Source organism: Chelonoidis abingdonii, chromosome 3, assembly GCF_003597395.2.
Source record: "Chelonoidis abingdonii isolate Lonesome George chromosome 3, CheloAbing_2.0, whole genome shotgun sequence".
NCBI classification, from domain to species: Eukaryota; Metazoa; Chordata; order Testudines; family Testudinidae; genus Chelonoidis; species Chelonoidis abingdonii.
Window position 1 is genome coordinate 216,037,962 of NC_133771.1, and position 22,768 is coordinate 216,060,729.

The 22,768-nt window shown below is 51.8% G+C and overlaps 1 protein-coding gene across 3 annotated transcripts in view; it reads right to left on the minus strand.

Annotated features, from left to right (window-relative positions):
* Positions 1-22,768, minus strand: part of MERTK (MER proto-oncogene, tyrosine kinase) — a 61,145-nt gene that overhangs the window by 17,136 nt on the left and 21,241 nt on the right. For 2 of the 3 annotated variants that reach the window (XM_032770563.1, XM_075064540.1), the window contains 6 exons: positions 21,642-21,728; positions 18,616-18,731; positions 9,995-10,178; positions 8,348-8,499; positions 2,898-3,051; positions 1,058-1,211 (listed from right to left, as the gene is read on the minus strand). In XM_032770563.1, coding sequence (XP_032626454.1) covers positions 1,058-1,211; positions 2,898-3,051; positions 8,348-8,499; positions 9,995-10,178; positions 18,616-18,731; positions 21,642-21,728 — 847 coding nt within the window. The remainder of the gene's footprint in view (positions 1-1,057; positions 1,212-2,897; positions 3,052-8,347; positions 8,500-9,994; positions 10,179-18,615; positions 18,732-21,641; positions 21,729-22,768) is intronic. The other variant, XM_032770564.1, reaches the window with a different exon arrangement.

Sequence of the window (22,768 nt, forward strand, 5' to 3'; positions counted from 1 at the left end):
AAGTGATCAGGCTAATCAAAACCAAGCAAAGTGACCACAGGCTGAAAGAAGGAGCCTGCTGCTAGCTCCCTGAAGATGAAGCAGCAGGGGACAGGAACTTTGGGCGTACTTTTGAAAGAACCCGTTTCCAAGGATTATAAAAAGAAGGGAAGAAAACGCGCTGGGTACCCCCTGGCAGAATGAAGCAGCCAGCGCTTGCTGTCTCTAATAGATGGTTCTCCCACTAGACGGGCTGAAGCATGCGGCCAGTATGGTATGAATAAGAAACTGTGCTAGGCATGGCCACATTGCGCTAGAATTACGTTTTGGACTCTAGAAAGTGTGTTGGTTTGGTTTGGTTTTGAACCCTTTCACGTCTCCCTCACTCTTGTGGAAATCACTTATTCTTGTTTTCTTCCTAAACCATCTCAGTGCTGTCAGGCCGTTACGGGTGGTGGTGGTGTTCGCGGCACGGTCAGACCGACATTACGGGGGGTGTTCTTGGCGCCGTCGGGCCGACGTTACCGGGGGGCGGTGTGTGTTCTCAGCGCCGTCGGGTCGACGTTACAGTGGGGGTGTTCTCAGCACCGCCAGGCTGACGTTATGGGGTGTGTGTGTGTTCTCGGTGCTGCCAGGCCGACGTTACGGGAGGCGGGGGTGTTCTCCGCACCGTCAGACCGTTGTGTTCTCTTTAGAGGCAGGGAACTGAGTAACTTCCGTGAGCATCCAGAGAGAGGGATGTTGAACCCAAGCTGGCCAGCAAAAGGCCCCGCAAGGTACAGGGCACGTGGTGGCAGGACCCCTGCCCTGAGCAGAGTTTATGTTATCACATTCCCTACAACACGAAGACCTGAGGGTGCCCCTCAGCCGAGGCCGTCAGTGCGTTGGCACTTACTGGGGCGAATGGGAGAGGTGAAGGTTTATTTAAACCCAGAGACAGAACGCCTCCTCCTGCTCCCTTTGGCCAGCCCACTTCTGACCGCCCCACAGGGCCAGCAGCTAGTCCCACGCACGGCATGCCCTGCCAGCCGTTTGGCCAGTGCTCAGTGCCCCTGCAGCAGTTATTTCTGTGACTCACCCAAACTTGGTTTCCATCCGTCTCTTCCTGACAATCACCAAGAAGTACACGATTAACCCAATGGCGACGATCCCAAGGATGAAGCCAAGGACTATGGCAAAGGAGTGGTTGTTTCCTGGCGCTGGAGTCGAGGAAGGCGCGGAGACTACGAAACCTGATCAAACAGCCCATAGTGAAGAACATAAAAGGGGGTCAGTCGACAACATGCGATAGGCGTTGTCGGATTTTTAAACAACAAAAACCAAACAAGGCATTTAAACCACAAAAGACATGAAAGAAAACAGAAGCAGTATGGAAACACTGCATGTGGATGGAATCAGTCACTGCACGGCTTTATCTGAACAACAAACTAAAGTGTACAGGTATTTGGGGACCTGGTTTCTCAGGGCTGGGTGCATTGTTATCTCTATTTCAGTAGCACCCAGGGGCCAACCAAGATCAGGGCCCGGTTGGGCCAGATGCTGCCCAGACACAGACTAGAAGACCCATCTGGGGCAGCTTGTGATCTAGTTGGCCAGGCAGCCACAGGGCATGGGAAACGCTGTCCCACACACGCAGCCAGAGCAGGGGGCAGCTGTGAGCGGCACGGCTATTTTCTGCCAGGGTCGGTGGGTGAAATCTGTTGGGGAGCAGGGTTGTTATGAGGAGAATGACAAGACGAGTGGGTGAGAGGCAGAGGAAGCAAAGAGCGGCAGGTGGAGATACTGCCGGACGGGGAGGGTTGGAGCAAACAGCCTATCTGCCCAGGCATGGAAAGACCCAGGTGCAGAAGGCAGACCCTGTCCGACACTCTGCACTTACCCTCTGGCTCTGTTTAGCCACCAGCCCCTACAGGAGTGCCAGGAGGAGCTCTGCCATGCACATCCTGCCCAGGAGGCCACTGGAGCCTGGGCCAAAACCTGCAGAAGTGATGGGGAGGTGTCCAGAGGACTTTGCACCAGGCCCCAGAGAGACTCTCTATGTGTGCGTGTGTGTGTGCACGCGCGCATACGCACACGTGTGTGCGAGCGAGCAACCAGCATCTGGATGGCCTCTGCCCCTGCCACTCAACAGAATCCCAGGTGGCGGCAGGCTGGGGAGAACCCAGGCCTGGAGACTGCACTGGGTGAGAAGCTGCAGCTGGGGAGGTTGTTGTATTAGGAGGGGTAGCCAGGTCTGTGGAAGAGCAACAAGGACCTCTGGGAAAGAGGCAATCCAGCTGGAGCTGCGTGAGCTGCCAGGACCTGAAGGGAGGGCTAACCGTGGCGGATCACAGCTGAGACGAGCGCCCCTCATCCCCACCGCGCTGGGAACTTTGCAGAGCCAGGACCCATCTGGAGAAGGCTTTGGAAGCTCATAAAACCTCGAAGCTGGTCCCTGCCCCAGAGGCGGCTCGCTTGGAGAACGGGCCCCTCTGCCAGGGGCATGAGGCTCCACCCCCTAGTCTGATCTTTAGCGCCTCTCTAGGCTGGTCGTAGTGACCAGGGCAGGTAGAGGCTGATGCACGCTCCGGCTCGCAGGGAGGCTCCAGCAATGGCAGCTGTATGCAGACGAGGGCGTGGGCATGTTAACGAGGACATGTGTGGTGGTAAAACATGCACGGAGCCTGTCCACACTATGGTCTCTATCAACTGCTGCCATTGCTGGAGCTGCAGTGGGGGGAATTCCACAGCAACTTGCAGGGGCAGAGGCAATCAAACAAAGCAGCGTGTGTGAACCGTACGTTCAATAGCCAGACAGATTCTGCACGTCAAACATGTACTTCACAAGAGAGCTCTTCAGGTTCCAAAGCCAGGAAACCAAGTGGCCCCTTTGAAGTGAAATGCCTCGTTGATGACACGATTGTACTATTGGTTCTTACCATCCCCTGGAATGAAAACTACCACTGGGTCGCTGAACGGCCCGATCCCCCCCTTGGTGACAGCAGCGACGCGCACAGCGTACGTGGCGTTAGTGACTGCGATCGCAACGGTGGCGACGGTGGCGTTCTGCTGGGCTTCGGAAGAACGATTCTGCTGAAAATGAAAAGAAAGAAGCTAGCACCGCGAAGAAGAGCAGCTTGTTTTCGCTGGACATGCCCAACCATGAAAACTCGAGATTTATTTTAATCAAACATTCTTTCCTGATGAAATGTTCTGGTTTCCGACCCTTAATGGCCAGCAGGAGTTATGACCCTGCACAATGTAACTGGGAGCTATTTATAGGGAATAATTGTCCTTCAAGAACTGGATGAAAACAGAGTAGCTGGACAGGATTTCCTTTTTAAACCACTTCACTGATCGAGGCATGATTCAGCCCAAGTATCATGCAGCTCCTTGGCTGCAGGCTCTGGGACGAGGTGAACTACCCTACCGAGGAGACAGGAAAACCTACACAAGAGAAAATACAAATCACGTGTCTCTATTTCGAGTCCTCAGGCTATCGAATTCCCCTGCTGCCTGGAGCCATGTGGCTTGCAGGAGTTACTCCAATAGTCCCATCCCCAGCTCCCCATGACACTCCCTGCAGTGCCACAGGAGTCTACCTCCCATCCAAGACACAGACTCACAGAGCAGAGATTACATGCGGAGCCGGCCACAGCGAAGCCTTGTCTAGAGGAGGGTTTAATGGTATTAGCTGACAGGTCTGAAAAGTCTAGCGCAGCCTTTGCAATGTGCTGAAAGGGCGAAGGTAAATCCCACATTCCCCTAACATCACTTGCCCAGCGTTCTGCGTGTCCCAGGACCCGTGCCTGGTCACATGAGGGTAACAGGCCTGTTAGTTCAAAGAGGTTATTGCACCTTTTCTCTTAGCCCAGACGCGACTGAGGGGGGACAAGAACCCAGCAGCAGTTTAAGTTCTGTGCATGAACCACTTTTTGTGCCCCTCACGTCAGGTTTGTCCCACACTTTGGCCCCGGCAGGGCGACAGGTTTGGCTGCAAGGGCTCCTATTGGCCCCACCTGTGACCATGTTACCACAAACTGACCTTGCTGGGGAAGGGACGGGCTCTCTGGGAATGTGCTGGGTGAGGACTGTCTTCCTCACTAGGCTCCTGCTCTCTCCATCAAAGGGGAATAGGCTTTCCCCACGGGACAGGTTGGCCCCTCCATAGCACCCGGGCTGAACTCCAGACATGGAGCTCTCAGTCAGAGATGGGACCCAGGCAATATTGCCTCACGCCCATACGCAGTGCAGCAAGTTATCTGTTGGGATTTGTTTTCTGTGTATCGCTCCTTTCGACGGAGGCATCTCTCTCCCTGCTGCCCAGCCAGCTGCTGTCCTGCTCAGATACGGTCTGCCAGCTCTCCCCAGTCATGGACACCTTGTTCCTTCTCGTTTTAGGCCTCATCCTCACTGCCAGAGGTCTCTGGCCAATTTCCCCACCAGGGTAAATTAGTAAAACTCTACCAAGGTCAGTGGAATGGGACCGTCTGCACCCGCTGAGAATCTGGCCCCTCTCTTTTTTCCATGCACGAAGTGCAACCACACACTTGCAGTAAGGCAGATCTTTGTTTCACAATTAAAGCAATGAACCGGGGAAGGCAGACTTTGTAGCCGACTGTTTTATACCAATGTGGTTTCATGTCATGCTAATGACATTTCTAGTTTTACACTGCGTTTCCTTTCATGGCCCCATCACCACGTTAGATTTGTTTCAATGTTATCAAAGCTGTTTTTCTTGATCACCTATACAAGTGATTCCCTTTCCCACAAACTCACTGTTATTTCCTGCATTTCTTGTGAGTCAGCTGGACAGCTGAGAAAGTGACTGGCGTTGCTCCATGATAACTCATTACTGAAAAACAACCGTTCGGTGACAGATCATACAGCTGGCAGACTGACGTGCAGATTACATCATCTGCAGACAGTTTTCAAACACAGTGCGGTCATGATACAGCAACAACAGGAAAAAAAAAAAATCGGTGAAGTGCCAGTTCAGCAGGAACCAAATCTGATTTGCCATTAGACAAAAGAACTCTAAAAATGGAAACGAAACTACTATATTAACATACACACACTTGCAGTCCTCCTGGATGTAGGTTCTGCGAAAATAGCTCTGTCCTGTGGAGCAGCACTGAAGAATGCTTGGCCTGTAGTTATGCACGTGAATACAGGGATACTTTCCTGTTCTTTGGCAACATTCCCAGGTTTCTCCTGCTTTGCTTCATGGCACCCTGAGGCAAAGGGATGTCTGCAAGGTGGTGTTTGTATTGCTGTATCTCAGTCAATGCAAAGAACGTCTACATTCTTTAATCTCTCGTGCAGCTGTGCTGTGCCATGTGAGGAATATTCAACTGGCTGCGTACAGCACATGCAGGAAGTGCAGCCTTCTCAAGTGATGTGGCACACCCACTGGGTCAGATCCTCTGTCCCCCATCAGGCTGTTGTAACAGGACACCGGAGAGTCCCCTAGCATAGGGAAGTTGCCAGGAGGCATAAAATGGGTACAGTCACCTCTGCAAGATTCCTGTCCTGCCCTGGCATTTTCAGAGGCGTGTTGGTAGGGGGAGAGGTTTCAGCATAACTTGGCTGCTGGAGAGATCCGTAGGGCTCTGTGACTTAGAGCAGTCTGCAGGCTGCCACCCCAGCCCTGGTGTTGGGGGCGGGAGAAAGGCAGCTTGTCTGGCTCTGACCTGCTGCATTTAATAACCGAGAAAACCTCAGCTCAGAGCTGCCATGTCACAGTAAAAGCTGTAAACAAACAGCTGTGTGGGCTAGCCTGCAGGCAGCCAGCCGTTCCCTTGGCCAACAGCCTATGCGAGGCCAGGTATCTGCATGTGTGATTTAGTATCTCTCTGCTCCATGGCACCAGGCGGCACAGTGCTTCAGCACATACCTAACTTTAAGCACGTGATTAACCCCACTGGCTCCAATGGGGCGACTCGTGCTTGAGGTGAGTTAGGCACATGCTTACGTACCTTGCTGAATCGGGGCTGCTTTTCCTTTTCCTCTGACCCTACTCTCTTGGTGCATCGAAGTCCCTGATCCAGAGCTTGGGAGGAAAGTGTCCCGACTGACTGAGACTTCATTTGGAAACGCTACGGTCAAGATTTTCCAGAACGGGTCCTGAATGAAGTTGAAATCCTACACCCACTTTTAGACATCTACCTTGGTGGTTTGATTTGCAAGGTGTTGAGGGTCCTCGCATCCATGCCCCAGTTCCAGCCAGCGAGCGAAGGCACCTGACCCCATTGTTCAGGCTGGACAAGAAAAAGGTAAAACAGGGTGTGTTCTGCATACTGAAAACACCCTCCCCCGTGTAACAATCTGATGCATGCTGAATGGACAGCATCCCCATGTGCAGCCCATGGGGGAGCGGATGGGTAGCCTGCAGATCCCCTCTGTGGTTGATTGCAGCGAAAAGTGTATCCACTCCTGCTAAGGCATCCATGCAAGTCAACAGCCGCTCTCCATCGTGGGAGCTGAAGGCAGCCACCAGATTTCTCTCTTCCCAACGTTTTACTGCATGCCATCATTACAGCGGTCAACGAAGCACATACAGAACTCCCCTCCAAGGAGCAGTCAATACGATTGCTCACACAAGTCAACGTATGCGGCGAAGGAGGTAGGGTCAGGCCCAAAGTGATTCTGTAGGTCGTCTCGAAACTTTGTCTTCATCATTTCTTTGAAAAAACGTGCGTTTCACAGCCCATCAACCCCTTCAATGAAATAAAGAAATCATAATCTCCCCCCTCCCCCGCTGTTATGTGACATAGTAATGAAAGTGGTCTACTGTTCTCCCCTTGCTTGAGAGCAGGTTGCACATTGTTAGCCAGTGTGGCATTCTGCTGTTACCCATGTTGGAAATTCACAAAAAATATAAAAATAAAAAAAGTCCCTTCTCCCCGGGCTTGTGAGAAGATAAATGTGTCAGCATCTTTTTCCAGTGTTAGTCACAAGATCATAATATTGTTTTCCCGATTTCATTGTGCGTGGGCCATGTAGATAGGATAAAAAGGGAACAGAAATTGCAGTGTCTTAGAAAAAGAGTGTGAATCATTTCTTCCATGCAGATTTCAGAAATGTATGCATTCAGTGCCTTTTTGTGTTTTCAATTTTGGATTATTCAGAGGGCAAGAAACAGCCCAGCAAAGTACACAAGTAAGCAGGCAACATCTGGATGGAACCATGTGTCCGGCTTGCCGGCTTCCTTTTGTCTGGTCTATAATGGCTCCATTTGCTTCACATTTGTTATGCAACTCCCCTCGTGCATGTGCTGGGATTTCCCACAGTGCAATGGCTCCAAGCTCATGTGTTGTTCTGCCCATTATCAGCAGTGACCCAGGAGCAGCCAGACTGCTCAGGCTAGTCTGGCTTGAAGAAGAGGCCAATACCTCTGGGTCCTGAAGGCTTTTGTAACTGGCTTTGCTGTAGCCCAGAGAAAACAAGCAAAAACACCACCACAAAGGGTCAGAATTTTAAACTTGGGATTAGGGCTGGCTGGAAAATAATTCTGTTCCACAAAAAACTGTGAGGCTTTGGAATTTGTTTCCATTCCAATATGCAGCAAGACTGAGATCTTTGGAAATCTTTCATGAAAATCTGAGAGAGATTTGGAGCAGGGACTTCAACCCTGATCTCTCGCTTGCCCAGAGAGTGTCCTCGCCACCAGGCTCTTCTGTCTGCTGGATCCCTCACTTACCCTCCAAAATTCCAGCCTGGATCCAAAAAACTTTCCCTAGGGAAATGGTATAGAAATCGGCACGTTTCCATGAAACGTTTGTTAGAACGAAAGGGCATTTTCCAACCAAAAAAAACGTTCACTGCATTTTTTTTTTGCCTAGTTCTATGCAAGATCTCAAATGTTCCCTTCTCTTTGCCCTCCAAACAAAGAGACTCCCCTGCTGCATACACCTCCCCACCCATGTACCTTGTAGCCATTTCCATCTGCAAAAGCTACCGAATCCGAATTCCTGCTCCAAACCCTCCAGCACCGGGAAGAGGCCCTCAAAATACTAACACATCGCATGGAAACAACATCTTATTTGTTTTTGTAGAGAAACCCCACAGAGAAGCAATAATGAACAAGCATTTTTCTTGCTTTGCAGCTCCCCTTTAAGACAAGAACAGGCACCACAGCACTGGCTAATATTCTTAGTTATGAACTGCAACTGTGTTAAGCCAGGGCACTGCACAAACATACACCACAGAGCTACTCTCTGCCCTGTATGACTATAGACAGCAGGCAGATACAGATGGGGGCCACCAGGGAACACTGAGAGGACACCTGTCAGCAAGAAAGACAGCGTCGTAGCTGCCTGGCCATTGTTGAGATTTTTGTGGCCATTGCGTTACATTTAATTCTTATTATATTTCTTTTCATACTCACCGTTATCTTGGAGTTCTGCCATGTGTGCAGTAGCCTGTAGCCCTGCAGTTCTCCATGCTTTCGTCCAAGGTGAGGCTTTGCCCATCTGACTTCCAGGGAGGAGCTAGACTCACTGAAGAACACTGTGACATTCAGAGGGGGAGTAGATGGGGCTACAAGACACAAACAGAATCATGGACAGAGCTAAGAAAACCAGGCAGACATGCCCATCAGCAACTCAAGTGGATGTGGTGGGGCTCCTGGGTTGCAGAACTCAACTTGGGACTTTCTGCGTCTCACAAATGGAGGCCCCAATCGTGCCGTGACTTTGGCACCCATGTGGAGCTCATGGAAGGATCAAGGCTAATTCTTTAATTAAACCCCTCTCTAAGTCACTCTGTCCAAACAGCCATGTTTTTCAGATTCCCTGAGCACACTCCGGCCAGCCCCGTGGCAGGAGAGCCATCTGGAGCGGGCGGCTTTTGAGGCTCTGCGTGTCTCAGGTCTAGCTGCTGTTTTCGGTGCTGCGATAGCTGCCACGTGTAGGTGTCAGAAGGCTGCGGGGATGGGCAGGGGAGTGATTGAATAAGAAAACGCATCCCATCTTGAAGCTGCATGCACACATCAGGGCTGGGGTGGGGAAGAAGAGTCCCTGGCTCACTTCCCCCCCGCACTTCCCCACTCTGAGAGCAGGGAGCAGCCAAGACAAAAGCCATCTTTCATAACCCCCATACAACCCATAACCCCACTATCCCCGCCAGAGCGCCAGCACTGTGACTGCGGGGTGGCATCATCGGCTGCTTTAGCTTCAGATAAGACGTGGACCCACAGCCCCTCGTGAGCACTGAAGAGCCCAGTGCATCTTTCCCAAAGGGCTAATTCCGGTCCGAGTGGCTGGGCCGTGTCTCCCTATGAAGGTCCTCGCAGTGTGAACTAAGACGCTCCTCTCCTATGCAGTAGGTGCTGCTGGCCCAACATGGCAGCTGCATGGCCCCATGCGCCTGGATCCCCACAGAGCTGGGACCTCCCTCAGGCCTGAAAGCAAACACTGGGTGTGCCCTGCTTTGCTGGCTGGGCTTTCACAGCCCCAAAGAGCCAGGATCTGCAGTGTCGGGGGCAGAGTCAGGCACAGGCTGGTAGGTGCGTTAAGTGTTAAACGGGGGATGCGCTGTTTCTCTCTAAGGAGCCCATCCTGCACCCCCATTCCCATGGAGCAGAAGTGAGCCCAAGCCCAACCAGCCAAGGGCTGATTCCCCCAGCCCTGGGCCTGCTGCAGCCAGGGAGCGCAGTGGGGTGGGACATGCTAGCTGTGTAAGTCACTGCATAGGGGGTGCAGAGCAGAGCCCAAATACTCCTCCCAACCATAGCCCCCAGCTCCCCACAGCCGCCTCCTGCCTGGCTGAACACTGAGGGCAATGGAAGCACTGGGGGAGTGGCGAAACACGGCAGTGAGGGCCAGCTGGCACGTACACACGCCTGCCTACACTTCCCAGTGCCAGCGACCATGCCGTGCTGCCTGTGTGCCGGTGAAGGAGCTCCCGGTGACCCATCCCTTGGGCCTCGGCATGGAGCTGTCAGCGCCCTCTCGGCAAACTGAACCCCTCGGCAGAGGGCCCTACAAAGCACAGATCTACAGATCGTCCTCCGTCTTATTTGCTCTTGTCCTACCTCCCTCAGTTGTGCTGGCCAGAGTCCAGGGGCTGAATGAAGACCAGCCGACTTCATTCCCGCAGGAAACACGGATGCTGTACTCTGCCAGGGGCTGCAGCTGCTGGACGTGATACTGATGAGGTGGCACAGAGATGTTCCAGGTCAGAAATGAGCCGTTGTTCAGTGGAGCCGCTTCCCTGACCTTAATTGAAAATCAAACAGGGACGCAGATGAGTCAGCAAGAACCTGCCGCGCCAGAGGCATGTTAGGAATCTGAAGTCTGTAAACAGGATCCAGAATTCTGTCCTTCCCGCTTCCTCTGCTCTTCCCTCCACGCTCTCTTAACTCTTACGGGGAGCAGACCGGGGGGAAGTTTCATGGTAGGCAGCAAGGCTGAGACTTCTAACTATACAGGCTACCATAAGAATGGCCATGCTGGGTCAGACCAATGGCCCATCCAGCCCCTTGTCCTGTCTGCCGACAGTGGCCAATGCCAGGTGCCCCAGAGGGATGAACTGAACAGGGAATCATCAAGTGATCCATCCCCTGTTGCCCATTCCCAGCTTCTGGCAAACAGAGGTAAGGTTCAGCCCCGTGCTCTGGGTGTCCATGTTCTCATTTTAGAGGAGGACACAATATATCTATGGTAAAATGCACAACTGCTCTGCTGTGTGCACCCTGATTTCAACGGAGGAATAAACATGAAGCGTAACACAGACTTGGAAGCTGTCGCTTCTGGTACTGAATTCCCACTCTAAAAGCTCAGCAAGGTTCAATTCTGAGAAACTTCTTTGTTACTGACAAGCCCCCCAAAACTTCACAGACCCCAAACAAAGATGATTCTGCAGCATTATGAGAGAAACAGTCCGTGGAAGGTGGCAGGTTGATGTATTTAACAAGTTATTTTCCTTGCACTGAATTACTCAGAACCCACACACATTGTCAGGAGAAAGGCATGATAGGGGACGAAGCAGACAGTCATAACAAGAACTAGGTGCAGTGAGATTAGATGGAGGGCACAGAAAGATCAGCAAAAACAACAAGGAGTCCTTGTGGCACCTTAGAGAAAGCTTGTGCCCAAATAAAACTGTTAGTCTCTAAGGTGCCACAAGGACTCCTCGTTGTTTTTGCTAATACAGACTAACACAGCTACAACACAGAAAGATCAGGATCTCATCTTGACCTTACAACTACCTGGTCTGGAATGGCTCCCCCAGGAGACGATTTCCCAGCTTCAGGCAAGCATGCAATTTCTTCTCTTCCCCACTCTATTTCAGAGTGAACCACTGAATGGGAAGTTTCCAACTCAGCTGGTGTCTGAGGCCTTGCGCTCCACATAGGTTGTTTCAGGACAGCCAGCAGCACCAGTCTGCATTCAGGTCTAGGGCTTAGTGCGCAGGACTGGGAGACAAGAGCCCTAGAGTCAGCACCGACACTGGCTCGCTATGCAGCCGGGGGGCAACATTTATCGGCAGAGATGAGGACAGTTAATGTCGGATTCCCAAACCAGACAGAAATGCAGGGTCAGAGGCTCATCAGATGCTGCTAGATGCTTTGGCAAGAATGTTTAAAGCAGCGATCAAAACCATCTGCTGCTGGCTCATTTATTGTCATATAAATACCATAGTATGTCTCCAGCTGTTGTATCCTCTTGTCTCAACCCAGAGCCGTCCCTAGACATTGTGGTGCCCTACACACTCCCTCACCCCGCGGGGGTGTGTGTGTGCTGGCTCCAGGCCTCTGTGGAGGGTGGGGGGGCTGCGCCCAAGGTCTGTGGGGGGCAGGAGCGAAACTGCCCCCCAGCATGAGCCAGCGGAGTGGGTTGGGAACAGGTCGCTCCATCTCCTGCCACCCAGTGATTGCAGAGTGGACCCGACCCCGCACTCATGGGGGGGTGGGAAGTGGAGTGACTCAGCCCCAGCCCGCTCCACTCTGCTCCTCTGGCTCCCAGCCTTGGGACTTGGGGGGCAGAGGGTAACCGCCCCCCAGCACTCACTGACGGCGCGGCTGGGAGCTGGTGGAGCGGGTTGGGTCATTCCACTTCCTGCCACCCAGTGAGTGCAGGGCATGCCTGACCCCTCCTGCAGTCCCCCGGGATGTAGCTCAGGGGAAGAGGTGGAGTGGGGGGGAGGCAGGGCAGGGGCAGGGCTTTGGGGAAGGTGCAGTGGGGGCAAGGCTGAGGTGGAGCAGAGGCTATGGGGAAGGGGTGGAGTGTACACAGGGTGGGAGCAAGGGCAGCTTTCCTGGCCAGCTTAGCCGCTGGAGCAGCAAGCAGTTGTGTAGGGTACCAGGAAATTTGGGGCAATTGATGGTGCCCTACGCAGCTACGCAGTTTGCGTCTGGGTAAGGACAGCCTGTCTCAGTCCTACATAGTCAAATGTGCGATGAAAAGCCAAAGGGGCAGAAGAAAGCCGCTGCGCTCAGCCCCGCAGCCTTTTGAACCCGTCAGCATCGGCTGTGATAGGCCCGATTCCCAGGGGTGCTGCGTGCCCTCAGCCCTCCCTGGCTTTGTCCAATCAGCCCCTTCGGAAGTCGGGTCCTTTACTGTTAGATCACAGTGAGAGTCAAGTGAAAAGCACCTGCATGACAAGAAGTCAGGTCTTTTTTAAATAGACGGCAGGGCGAGGAAAGCACATCCCGAGACACCCAGAATCCAGACACTGACACCCAAGGGAAACCCTGCATCACACAGCATTTTCCCTCAGAGCGCTATCCCTGCAGTGATGTTACCATTAGCTTCCTGCAGACTGCTCACTGGGGCCCCCTCAGCACTGGTCTTGGTGACGCACTGCACTTTCCAGGGACTTGTCGCTAAATGGGGGTTGTGGGATGTGATTTACACAGTCTTGTTCAGTGGTGAACCGGGCTAAATAGAGAGGGCCCAGCACTGCCTTTGATACATGTCTGTAACTCCTACTGACCTCAACAGGAGCTGGCTGTGCATGTCTGAGGGTAGAATTTGGTTCACAAAATCCTAAGCAAAATCTTACAATATTATTCCAAATAAGGCTGCGATACATATATCCAGAATGCATGCTCAGTGACCAAACGTGCAAATGGATTACTAAAATGCGGGTGGACCAGTCACGATTATGAATTCTAAAACCACCTGAGTCTTGTTGATTCTTTCCAGAGAGGGGCCGTCCAACCCGGCTCATTTGGAACTGGAACGCAGGGCTCAGTTCCTGCCAGCTGGTGCAAGGAGAGCACCTGCTATTATCACTGACAGGGTCAAAAACTAACTGCGCATTTGGCAAGACGGCATCACCTGAGCCAGGCTGAACAGCGAAGGAGGTGAAAGTACAGTGGCTGAGTCACCGCAGTCGTTCTTGCCAGGAATCACATCTTGTTTTTTGATTTAAAAGGCTACTTCCTAGTGACAGGTCATGTAAATTAAGTCACAGGAAATTCTTTGTCCCTCCACCCTACTTCCTGAGCTGTAGTAAGAATGGAACATTAAATGCTGCACTCACATTATACTGGATCACATCCCCAGAGACCTTTCACTTTCACCAGCCCTCATACAGCGGGGGTTATGAAGTGTCGGAGCAGGAGTCATTTCGATCCGACACAGTGGACGTGACTGAGGGCAAATGGAAGGAAGCCGGGTCTTACTCACTATTTTTATTATGTACATTGTCCAACATTTTAATTCATCCACAGGCCAGATGTTCTCAGAGCCGGGACTCCTGGGGGCGCAGTGGAATGCTAAAGATGTCGCCTGACCCCGCTTGGATTCCATCCAAGCCCCAGGCATCTCTTGTGCTGCCATCTAGAGCCTAGCGTACTCCCTCAGCCGTGCTGGCGACTTTTAAAACGCAGATTTTAGCCACGACAATGCGTTTAAGCCAAAGGACATTTTCCCTGAAAAAGACACAATCTTTGAAACGAGCGTCCTAAGCTGCATGCACCTGACTGAAAGGGTTAATAACGATGGGACATTCTGAATAAGTCACGGCACAGAGTGGCGTTAAGTTATATACCACCCAGCATTTCCCTCAGCAAATCGGCATTCAATAAAACTAGCTGCTATTCCGATGCAGATAAAAATGAACCCCTGATAAACGATATCGAAATCACTAAAGAGCAGAAAAAGGACGGGGCCCCGGAATGCCCCCTGCCTTCCCAGGTTAGAGCTCCATGGGAGCTGCTTGCAGGATTGGCCCCAAAGTGCCCATCCAGAAAGGAATATCAGCACTCAAATCATTTATCAGGAAGCCAACTTCCTTCTGATGGCCAGCAGAGTGCAGAGAGGTGTCCTGTACTTTTGAGTCCGCCTGGGGGCACTTTGAAAGCTTTATTTTGCTTTTGACCTGCTTTATCGGCTTATCAAATGGGACAGATATTAACACAACATAAACCTTTTATGGCTTCTAAACCACTTGAGTGGAAAAGCTGTAGCTGCCAGGTTCGATTCTCCCCACGGCAGGGGGAGTGCCCTGCCAATGGCCAGGACCCTGCTTTAAAAGCACGATTCTTCCCATCAGTCCAGCAGCAGTAGCGTTGCCTTGAGGTCAGCTGGGCTCTGAGTAGGATCTGTGACCATTTCAGACTCAAACTTCTAGTGTCACCTTGTGAGCATCTGTCCGCGCGTCAGATGGCTACTGGCGCCAACACTCACCCTCTGCCCAGCGTCCCACCCACACAGCTGAGCTGGGCGGTAGGACCATGTGTAGTGAGGGGCAGCCTCTTCCCCTGCTTGTCACAGAAACCCTCTCACAGGTGCTACTGAAGCCCGGAGGTTATAGCAGCCTCCAGAGGCCCCACAGTGCAATGCAGACAGGCCGTGCAGCAGGAAAGCTACTTACTCTTGTACAAGTCCCCACTGTCCACCCCCCGTGATGGGGGTGAAGGAGGGAGTGGATGCCGGGTACTACCCTAACACTGCATCTTGGCACATCACAGCTGAGTCTTGTGCTACGCAGGGATCTATTAATCCTCAAGGAGCACGACCACAGTGGTGGGGCTGCCAGGAAACCCTGCACAGCAGCAGAGGACAGGACAGGATGAATCATTTAATTCTCCCACATGGAATTCACTTGCTGCGGGTGACATCTGAGCCAGCAGCCAGATGCCCACGATACACCAGTGAACATCTGCCAGCCAGAGAGCAGCCTGGCCACAGGAGAGGCCATCTTCTCAGACCTTTCTGGGGAAGCTGGCAGGAGCACAGGGAGCGTCGCTGTACTGTACCCACAAGATCGAGATCACCTCTCCAGATGCTGCCGTAACCCAGTCACTGTGCTAGCAGAGTGTCACTCAGTAATCAGCCAGTGCCTGACCTCCCGTAACACTGTACACTGGCTCACCATTTCTAAGCCCTTAATGCTGCCCCCGCTGGAACGACACACCCAGAACTGCACAAATCCCATGGGGCTCTTCCCCAAGGGAGGCAGGAAATTGCATCCCTCTGCCCTGTAACTCCCCTCCAGTGACTGGAAGAGTCCACGCAGCAGGTGTCTCACACTTCCTATTCCAACCCCTTTCTGCCTAGTTGAGGTCTGTCTGTCTCTCCGCTAACGTAAGCGGTGCTAGCTGGGAGCAGCCCAGTGAGGGCTTGTGATTCAGACTAACACAGAGCTCTCAGAGCATCACAATTCACTGGCCCCTCTTGTTCTCAGGGGGATGCAGCTGGCTGCAGTCTTTTACAGGCTGGAGCTTAAATCCCCATGCTGGCCGCTGTGCGTGGGGAGGTGGCCCCATTCCCATCCTGAGAGCTCTGTACCTAGCCGTCATTCCAAGGTAATTTTTCTGTTAGACTCAGGCTGCCGGTCTTCAACAGACCCTGCCTTGAAGCTGCATGCAATGACTGCACATCTGGGAGAACACCCTACCATTAACCTTTCCCTCTTATCCCTGCACTGGGAGATCTGGAACCAGTACCCTGCCACCCAGACCTACCATCTTCCCTCGGCTTGCAAGTTAATGTGGCATAGGCGCCGACTTCTAATGGTTCCAGTAGGTGCTCAACCCCCCTCCCGCCGGCACCCGATTACAATGCCCCGCCCCATATTCAACCCCTTTCCCAATCCACCCCAACTTCTGCCTCCTTCCTCTTCTCTATTTGTCCCTTCCCATCCCTGCCGCCGACTGTCCCCTGCCCCCCGAGCCTGCTACCAAAGGGCTTGTTGGTGGCGGCGAGGATGCTGCCGTAGTGGAGGAAGGGACACAATCACTCAGAGATAACGCAGAGGAGGTGAGGTGGGGCAGGGTGCCGGTGGGTGTAGAGCACCCACTAATTTTTCCCACAGAGTCGGTGCCTATGAGTGCATGTAACTGTAACCAACCCTGTCCTAAGCACCATTCCATTATCACCCTGTGTCCCATAGTGATACAACGCAACCCTGACAAGCTCTGTAAATACAGCAACGAAGAGCTATACTAAATATCTTGCAGGCCTCTCACAACTGATTTAACCAAATAACAACTGCAGACTACTAACTGTGGCATGTCGCCTATCACTTAAATCAGCCTCTGTACCAGATGACTGGACAGTAGCTAACGTGATGCCGATTTTTAAAAAAGGCTCCTGAAGTGATCCTGGCAATTACAGGCTGGTAAGCCTGACTTTAGCACCAGGCACACTGGCTGAAACTACAGTAAAGAACAAAGTTATCAGACACATCGATGGACACAATATGGTGGAGAAGAGTTAACACAGCTTTTGGAATGGGAAAAATGACACCTCAGCAATCTATCAGAATTCTTTGATGGTGTCCACAAGTCTGGATATAGTGGACTTGGACTTCTGACAAGGTCCCACAGCAAAGACTCTTCACTGAAGTAAGGAGTCGTGGGATAAGAGGGAAGGTTTCTTTCATGGAGCAGTAAGTGGTTAAAAGACAGGAAACAAAGGGTAGGAATAAATGGTCAGTTTTCACAATGCAGAGAGGTAAATAGTGGAATCCTCCAGGGATCTGTAGTGCGACCAGTGCTGTTCAACATATTCATAAATGACCTGGAAAAGGGGGTAAACAGTGAGGTGGCAAAGTTTGCAGATGATACAAAATTACTAAAATACTTAAGTCCAAAGCTGGTTGCGAAGATTTACAAAGGGATCTCACAAAACTGGGTGACTGGGCAACAAAATGGCAAATGAAATTCAATGCTGACAAATGCAAAGTAATGCACATTGGAAAACATAATCCCCACTATACATATAAAATGATAAGGTCTAAATTAGCAGTTACAATTCAAGAAAAAGATTTGGAGTCATTGTGGATAGTTCTCTGAAAACGTCCACTCAGTGTGTAGCGGTGTCAAAAAAGCGAACAATGTTAGGAATCATTAGGACAGGGATAGATAATAAGACAGAAAACATCATAATGGCCCTATGTAAATCCATGATATGCCCTCACCTTGGATACTGCACGCAGTTCTGGTCACCTCATCTCAAAAAAGAGATAGTAGAATTGAAAAGGGTACAGAAAAGGGCAACAAAAATGATGAGGGGTATGGAACACCTTCCATATAAGGAAAGATTGAAAAGACTTGGACTGTTCAGCTTAGAAAAGAGACGACTAAGGGGAGATACGATAGAAGTCTATAAAATCATGACGGGGGTGGAGAAAGTGAATAGGGAAGTGTTATTTACTCCTTAACCTAACACAGGAACAAGGGGGGGTCTCAATGAAATAGGCAGCAGGTTTAAAACAAACATAAGGAAGTACTTCTTCATACAATGCACAGACAACCTGTGGAACTCACTGCTACGGGATGTTGCAAAGGTCAAAAGTATAACTGGGTTCAAAAAGAACTAGGTAAGTTCATGGAGGATCGGTCCATCAATGGCTCTTAGCCAAAATAGTTAGAGATGTAACCCCATGCTCTGGATGTCCCTAAACCTCTGACTGCCAGAAGCTGAGAGTGTACAACTGGGGATGGATCACTCGATAACTGCCCTGTTCTGTTCATTCCCTCTGAAGCACCTGACACTGTCAGAAGACAGGATGCTGGGTTAGATGAAGCATGGGTCTGACCCAGCATGGCTGTTCTTATCGTCTTAACTGAAACATGCCATAAATCTTCCAAAACACCAGAGGGGAGGGAGGGAGGGAGAGCTAATCCATCCCTCCCCCCTACCTCCCAGGGGAAAGGTGATCAAGCATTCTGAAGGCATCTTAACACCTGTTTTTTCTTCTTGCTCCAGGATGCAAATCTGAGACGCCCCCAACTCTGAGATGCCCCCAACTCCAGCGCCCCCAGGGGAGCTGGTACTGGCCGCTGCCAGGCTGCAGGTGTCTGGCCAGTAGGGACCCCATGGCTTTGACACCCTGACCCCATGAGGGTCTTGACCATTTTGGGACCCCAGACCACCAGCCCAGCATGAGATAAACAACATGCAGATGGCACATGGCCTGCCAGCTGCTCTGCACACTCGTGTCTTTTGACTAGTCCAGCACAGCCTCCCCACCTGCAGATGGAACCTGTGCTCTTATTTCTCGAACACAGAGACGCCTGAATCTCCTCTCTCTTCCACCAGCACTGACCAAGTGATTTACCTGAGCAGCAGTGCAGCTATCCCTGGCTTATGCTGGTGCATGTGCAAGGAGGGAGAGGCCCAGCATGGCCTGCAGCCTCCCTGCAAGCACCACGCCACAGCAAACACGAGCGGCTCGAACCACGATGCCAAGTCTTACCTGGAGGCAGCAGATGTGCAGAGGCGAATAGCCGTCGAAGCCCGGCACCCAGGACACCACGAGGCTGTGTGCTGTTCTATTCAGGACATGCATGTCGGCTGGTGCGGCTGGAGTTCCTACATGAGAAAGCCAGTGCTGGTCAGCTCTAACGCGTGTGAACACAACACCGGCTCCCAGCCGCCTGCAGTGCGAAAACACGCATGTGCAAGCTTTGTAGAGAAACACCTGAATGCTGAATTCAGTGCTGTGGAGGTGGCAGAAGCCTCCCCAAGAGAACTATGCTGGGCGTCCCAGGGCTGTGTTGGGCCAGGGGGAGTAGCACCACTTGTGGAAGGCAGATTCAAGCAGTGGCCTGACATAGAGGGGTGAGGAGCAATGGCATGTGGGAATTCCCGGGGCTGGGAGCTTGCCTGGAACCCGCACAGAGGGAACTTCCAGTGCGCACCGGCAGCGTCTCCACGGAGTAACTGCTATGCTGCTGGTGAGTGCGCTTTAGAAATCACCCCTGTGCTGCACATGGCCGCCCCATGTAGACAAGTCCAAGGGCTGTGCTCATTGCTGTAGCACGGTCGTGAGCTCGGGCATGCTCGGACCCCGCCAGGCCGCGAGGAGCAGTGTGTGCTCAGCATTAGAGTTTCAAATGGGCATCGTTGATTTACCACGCTGTGCTCTGTCCTGTCGCCCCGGAGAGCTGCTCTCCTTGGCCAAGGATCACCTGCCCCGGCTGCTGCCCACTCTGAACTGCAAGACACAGCTGGGTTGAGCTGAGTGCCACCTCGGGCAGACAGGTATTGGCAGAGCGCTGGCTGCAGCCCCGAGTCAGGAGTCTGGCTGCCGCGGGTTGGACAGACGTACCCTCTGTGACAGTCGGAATTGTGTCTCTTTTCACAGGCCCGGCACTCAGAAGTGGGTGACTGGATGGTCTTATGGGGCAGGGGAGAGGGGGCAGGGGTGCCAAAGAGGTTAAGGGAAGGCTCTCTCAGAGGAGGGGGACACAGTGCTGTGTGTGAAGGCTGGGAGAAAGCTGCCCACTGAGGGAGTGTGGGGCTGGGAGGGGGATGCAGCTAGACCGCTGACCTCCTCCTGAGCCCATCCCAGCTGCCTTGGAGAGGCTACGCCTGGCGGGAGGGACAGGTCTGAAGCAAATCGCACGGCTCAGCATTATCTTGATGTAACAATACACAGCATCAGCTTATTGCTGTCTCCAGGTGCCTCCCCAGTGCCAGCGGTGAGCAGCGGACTGGGAACAGTGCCTGATCATGCTTTAAACGTCCCTGAGGGGCCATGTTACCCAAAGGAAGAAATGAGGCCTCTGATCCTCCATGTGGGGTACCTGCTGCCTGCACTCTCCCCTTCCCTGGCCTCCGGGACAGGTGCTGCTGGCTGGGCCCTGTTCCTGCCAGTCTGGGTGCTGCTGCCATCTGGGGCCTGGATGTGGCACCCTGAGGTGCTGGGACTGGGGGAAATGACTTCCCAGAGCCTGCAGCACCATCCCTCACAGGGAGTCGAATACCAAATGGGTGAGTTAGTCAGGTGCCCCCCTTTACAGCCCTAATTTATGGGGCAGACTGTTAAAAATAGAAGCTATCCAGGCACTCTTCTTCGAGATACACGGCCAGGCAGCCGAGCCCAATCGTGTGTGTGTGTGGGGCCAGAGGCACCAAGAGCTCAGCCAGGCTGCAGACAAAGCCTTAGGGGAGAGACTGGCTGTTTGCAGCCCTCTGGGTCAGATCAGGGTGGCTGGCCGGGAAGAGAGAAACCCAGCTTTGGAGGCTGGTGGTGGGAGTGGGGATCGTTCAGGAGCACTGGACACAAACTCCATGTGGAATCCAGAACACAACAGACCATCTTCACTTTTCTGGAGCCATCTGCATACGCTCGGTGTCCGTGAACTGAAACCCGCACTTTGCCTCGGCTGGGAACGTGTGGGCTCAGGGAAAATGCTCCCTTGGTCGCCAGGGCGACTCCAGCTTGGGAATTTCAGGAATTCCCATCACTTCCGATGGAAACACGGAGGCTGGCTCAGACCATGAAGGAAGGAAGGGAGGGAAAGGGAACAGCCCTTCTGAAACTCCCCTCGGTTTGACAGCTCTGCTTACAATGAGCTCTCCGGTGCTTCCTCCCCCAGTCACAGCCCTGTGGACGCCCAGCTTTCCAGTGAGCAGAATCCCGGCAGCGGATGCTTGGGCCATAATCAGCCATAATTGTCGGGGGGGTTGTTGTTGCTGTGGCCAGCAAGAGAGGGAAGGCAGCATGCCCTGCTGTGGAGGGGAGAGACTCAGACCAAGGCGCAGACACGCTGTGCCTCCATCCAACTCTCCGGATTTATGGGGTTTTGTGGGTTTGGTGTATCTTGTCCTCTAGGGTAAGGGCAATACCTGCTCCCCCCAACACTACACCTGCAGGAATCTCTGCCATGGCCCGGGAGAGGTTTGAGACCAGGCTTTGGAGCACAGCTTCCATTGCAATGACTAGAGCTGGGCAGGAAACAGTTCTCCTGTCCCGCGAGAATTTTTGAAAATATTTTCCCACCCCGAATTGGGATGAAAACGCAAAATCTTGAAAATGTTCATCACCCAAAAATGCAAAAATATCAGACTGGGTCAAGTGAAACACTGAGATCATTTCTAAAGGATTCTTTCTACGCTGACATTTTTTTGTTTTCAAGATTTTTTTTTAAAACTATAAATCAAATTTTAAATTTTAAGACAAAATGTCATTTTGACCTGAACAATTATACTTTGTTTCATAAAATGTTAAAATGGGACATTTGGATGATTCTGAAAATTTTTTTCCAAGATTTTTCCAAAACAGATAGAAATGGACCCTTTCTGTGGACAGTTTTGGTTTTGATGAATCAGCATCTTCTAGCACAAAATTTATTGTCCAAAAATTCCCAACCAGCTCTAACAATAACCCTATTCCACAGTCTCACTGCCACGTGGGCTCAGGCAGGAGCCACAGACAGTTTACTAGGCAGAGACCTTAGCAGCAGTAGGGAGACGGACTTCATGTTCATCACTTACTTTTTATATTGATCTGTACTTCATTCGAGGCAGTTAGTCCTTTCCTATTGTGAGCTTCACAGCTGAATATTGCAGTTTCGCTAAGACCTGCAGTAGGATAAAATAAACAGATTTAAACATTTTATTAATGCTAATGTTAAAAAAATATTATATAATACATAGGTTGGGAAAAGAGTGTCTGTACATCTGGGTATAGTGCTAAGATTATCCACAAAAACAAAGTTAGTTTTTTAAAAGTCATCTGATACATAGAGTACACTCTAACAGGACAATGGGCAGGCGGTGGTGACCTTTTGCAGGACAAAGGGAAGTCCTTTCACCACCCTGTATTTCTTTCAAGCTCATTTAATTTCATTCTCCGCACAAAGATACCAATTCCCAGGTGTTGCTCAGCTAGCCACGAACCATGCCTGAACATCAACGCTCTTTCACACACGAAGTGAGACTGTGCAGCTTCCTTTGTTTTTAAAAAGTTATTTTCTTTTCCCACGAACGTGAATAACCCATTTTTGTGCGAACCACTTCAAATTTGCCATACGCTACATTTCTGAACTTGCAGCGAAGTAAGCGGGAGAGGAGAAAGTTGACATCCTGGTCCCAGTGAAGCCAGGCGCTCAGATACTATAGTGATGAACGCAGTATAAAAACCTATGTAGAACTCCTGCTGACTTCAGCAGGGCCAGGATTTGACTAAGAAGCAGAGAACATAAGTGTGAGATGAGGGGAGCAGACCCAGTTCTGCAGCCCACAGCAGTGGCTGTTGCCCCATTTGAGAAATGGAGAGGCAGAAAGAGGAGGAACCCAAGACAATAAACCTTTGGTTTGTTTTTAAAGACTGCCCAAAGTCACCCAAGTGCGATAGCAGCAGCAGAACCCCCTGGGGTCCAGACGTGACCCCCACCTGGATAACAATGCCTCACCCAAAACCTCACTTCTTCCCAATGGGAACATGAGCCATGTGCAGAACTGAGCACCCTGGACCGCTGCAAGGGAACTGGGGAACGTTGCACGATGGATTTAACCCCCCTCACAGGCCTGTTGGTGCTGCCAGCTGCTGTGCCCACACTGCCCCACTGATGCTGTCCCCATGGCTCTGCCGCCTCTTAAACACGCAGCAGAGATGGCCG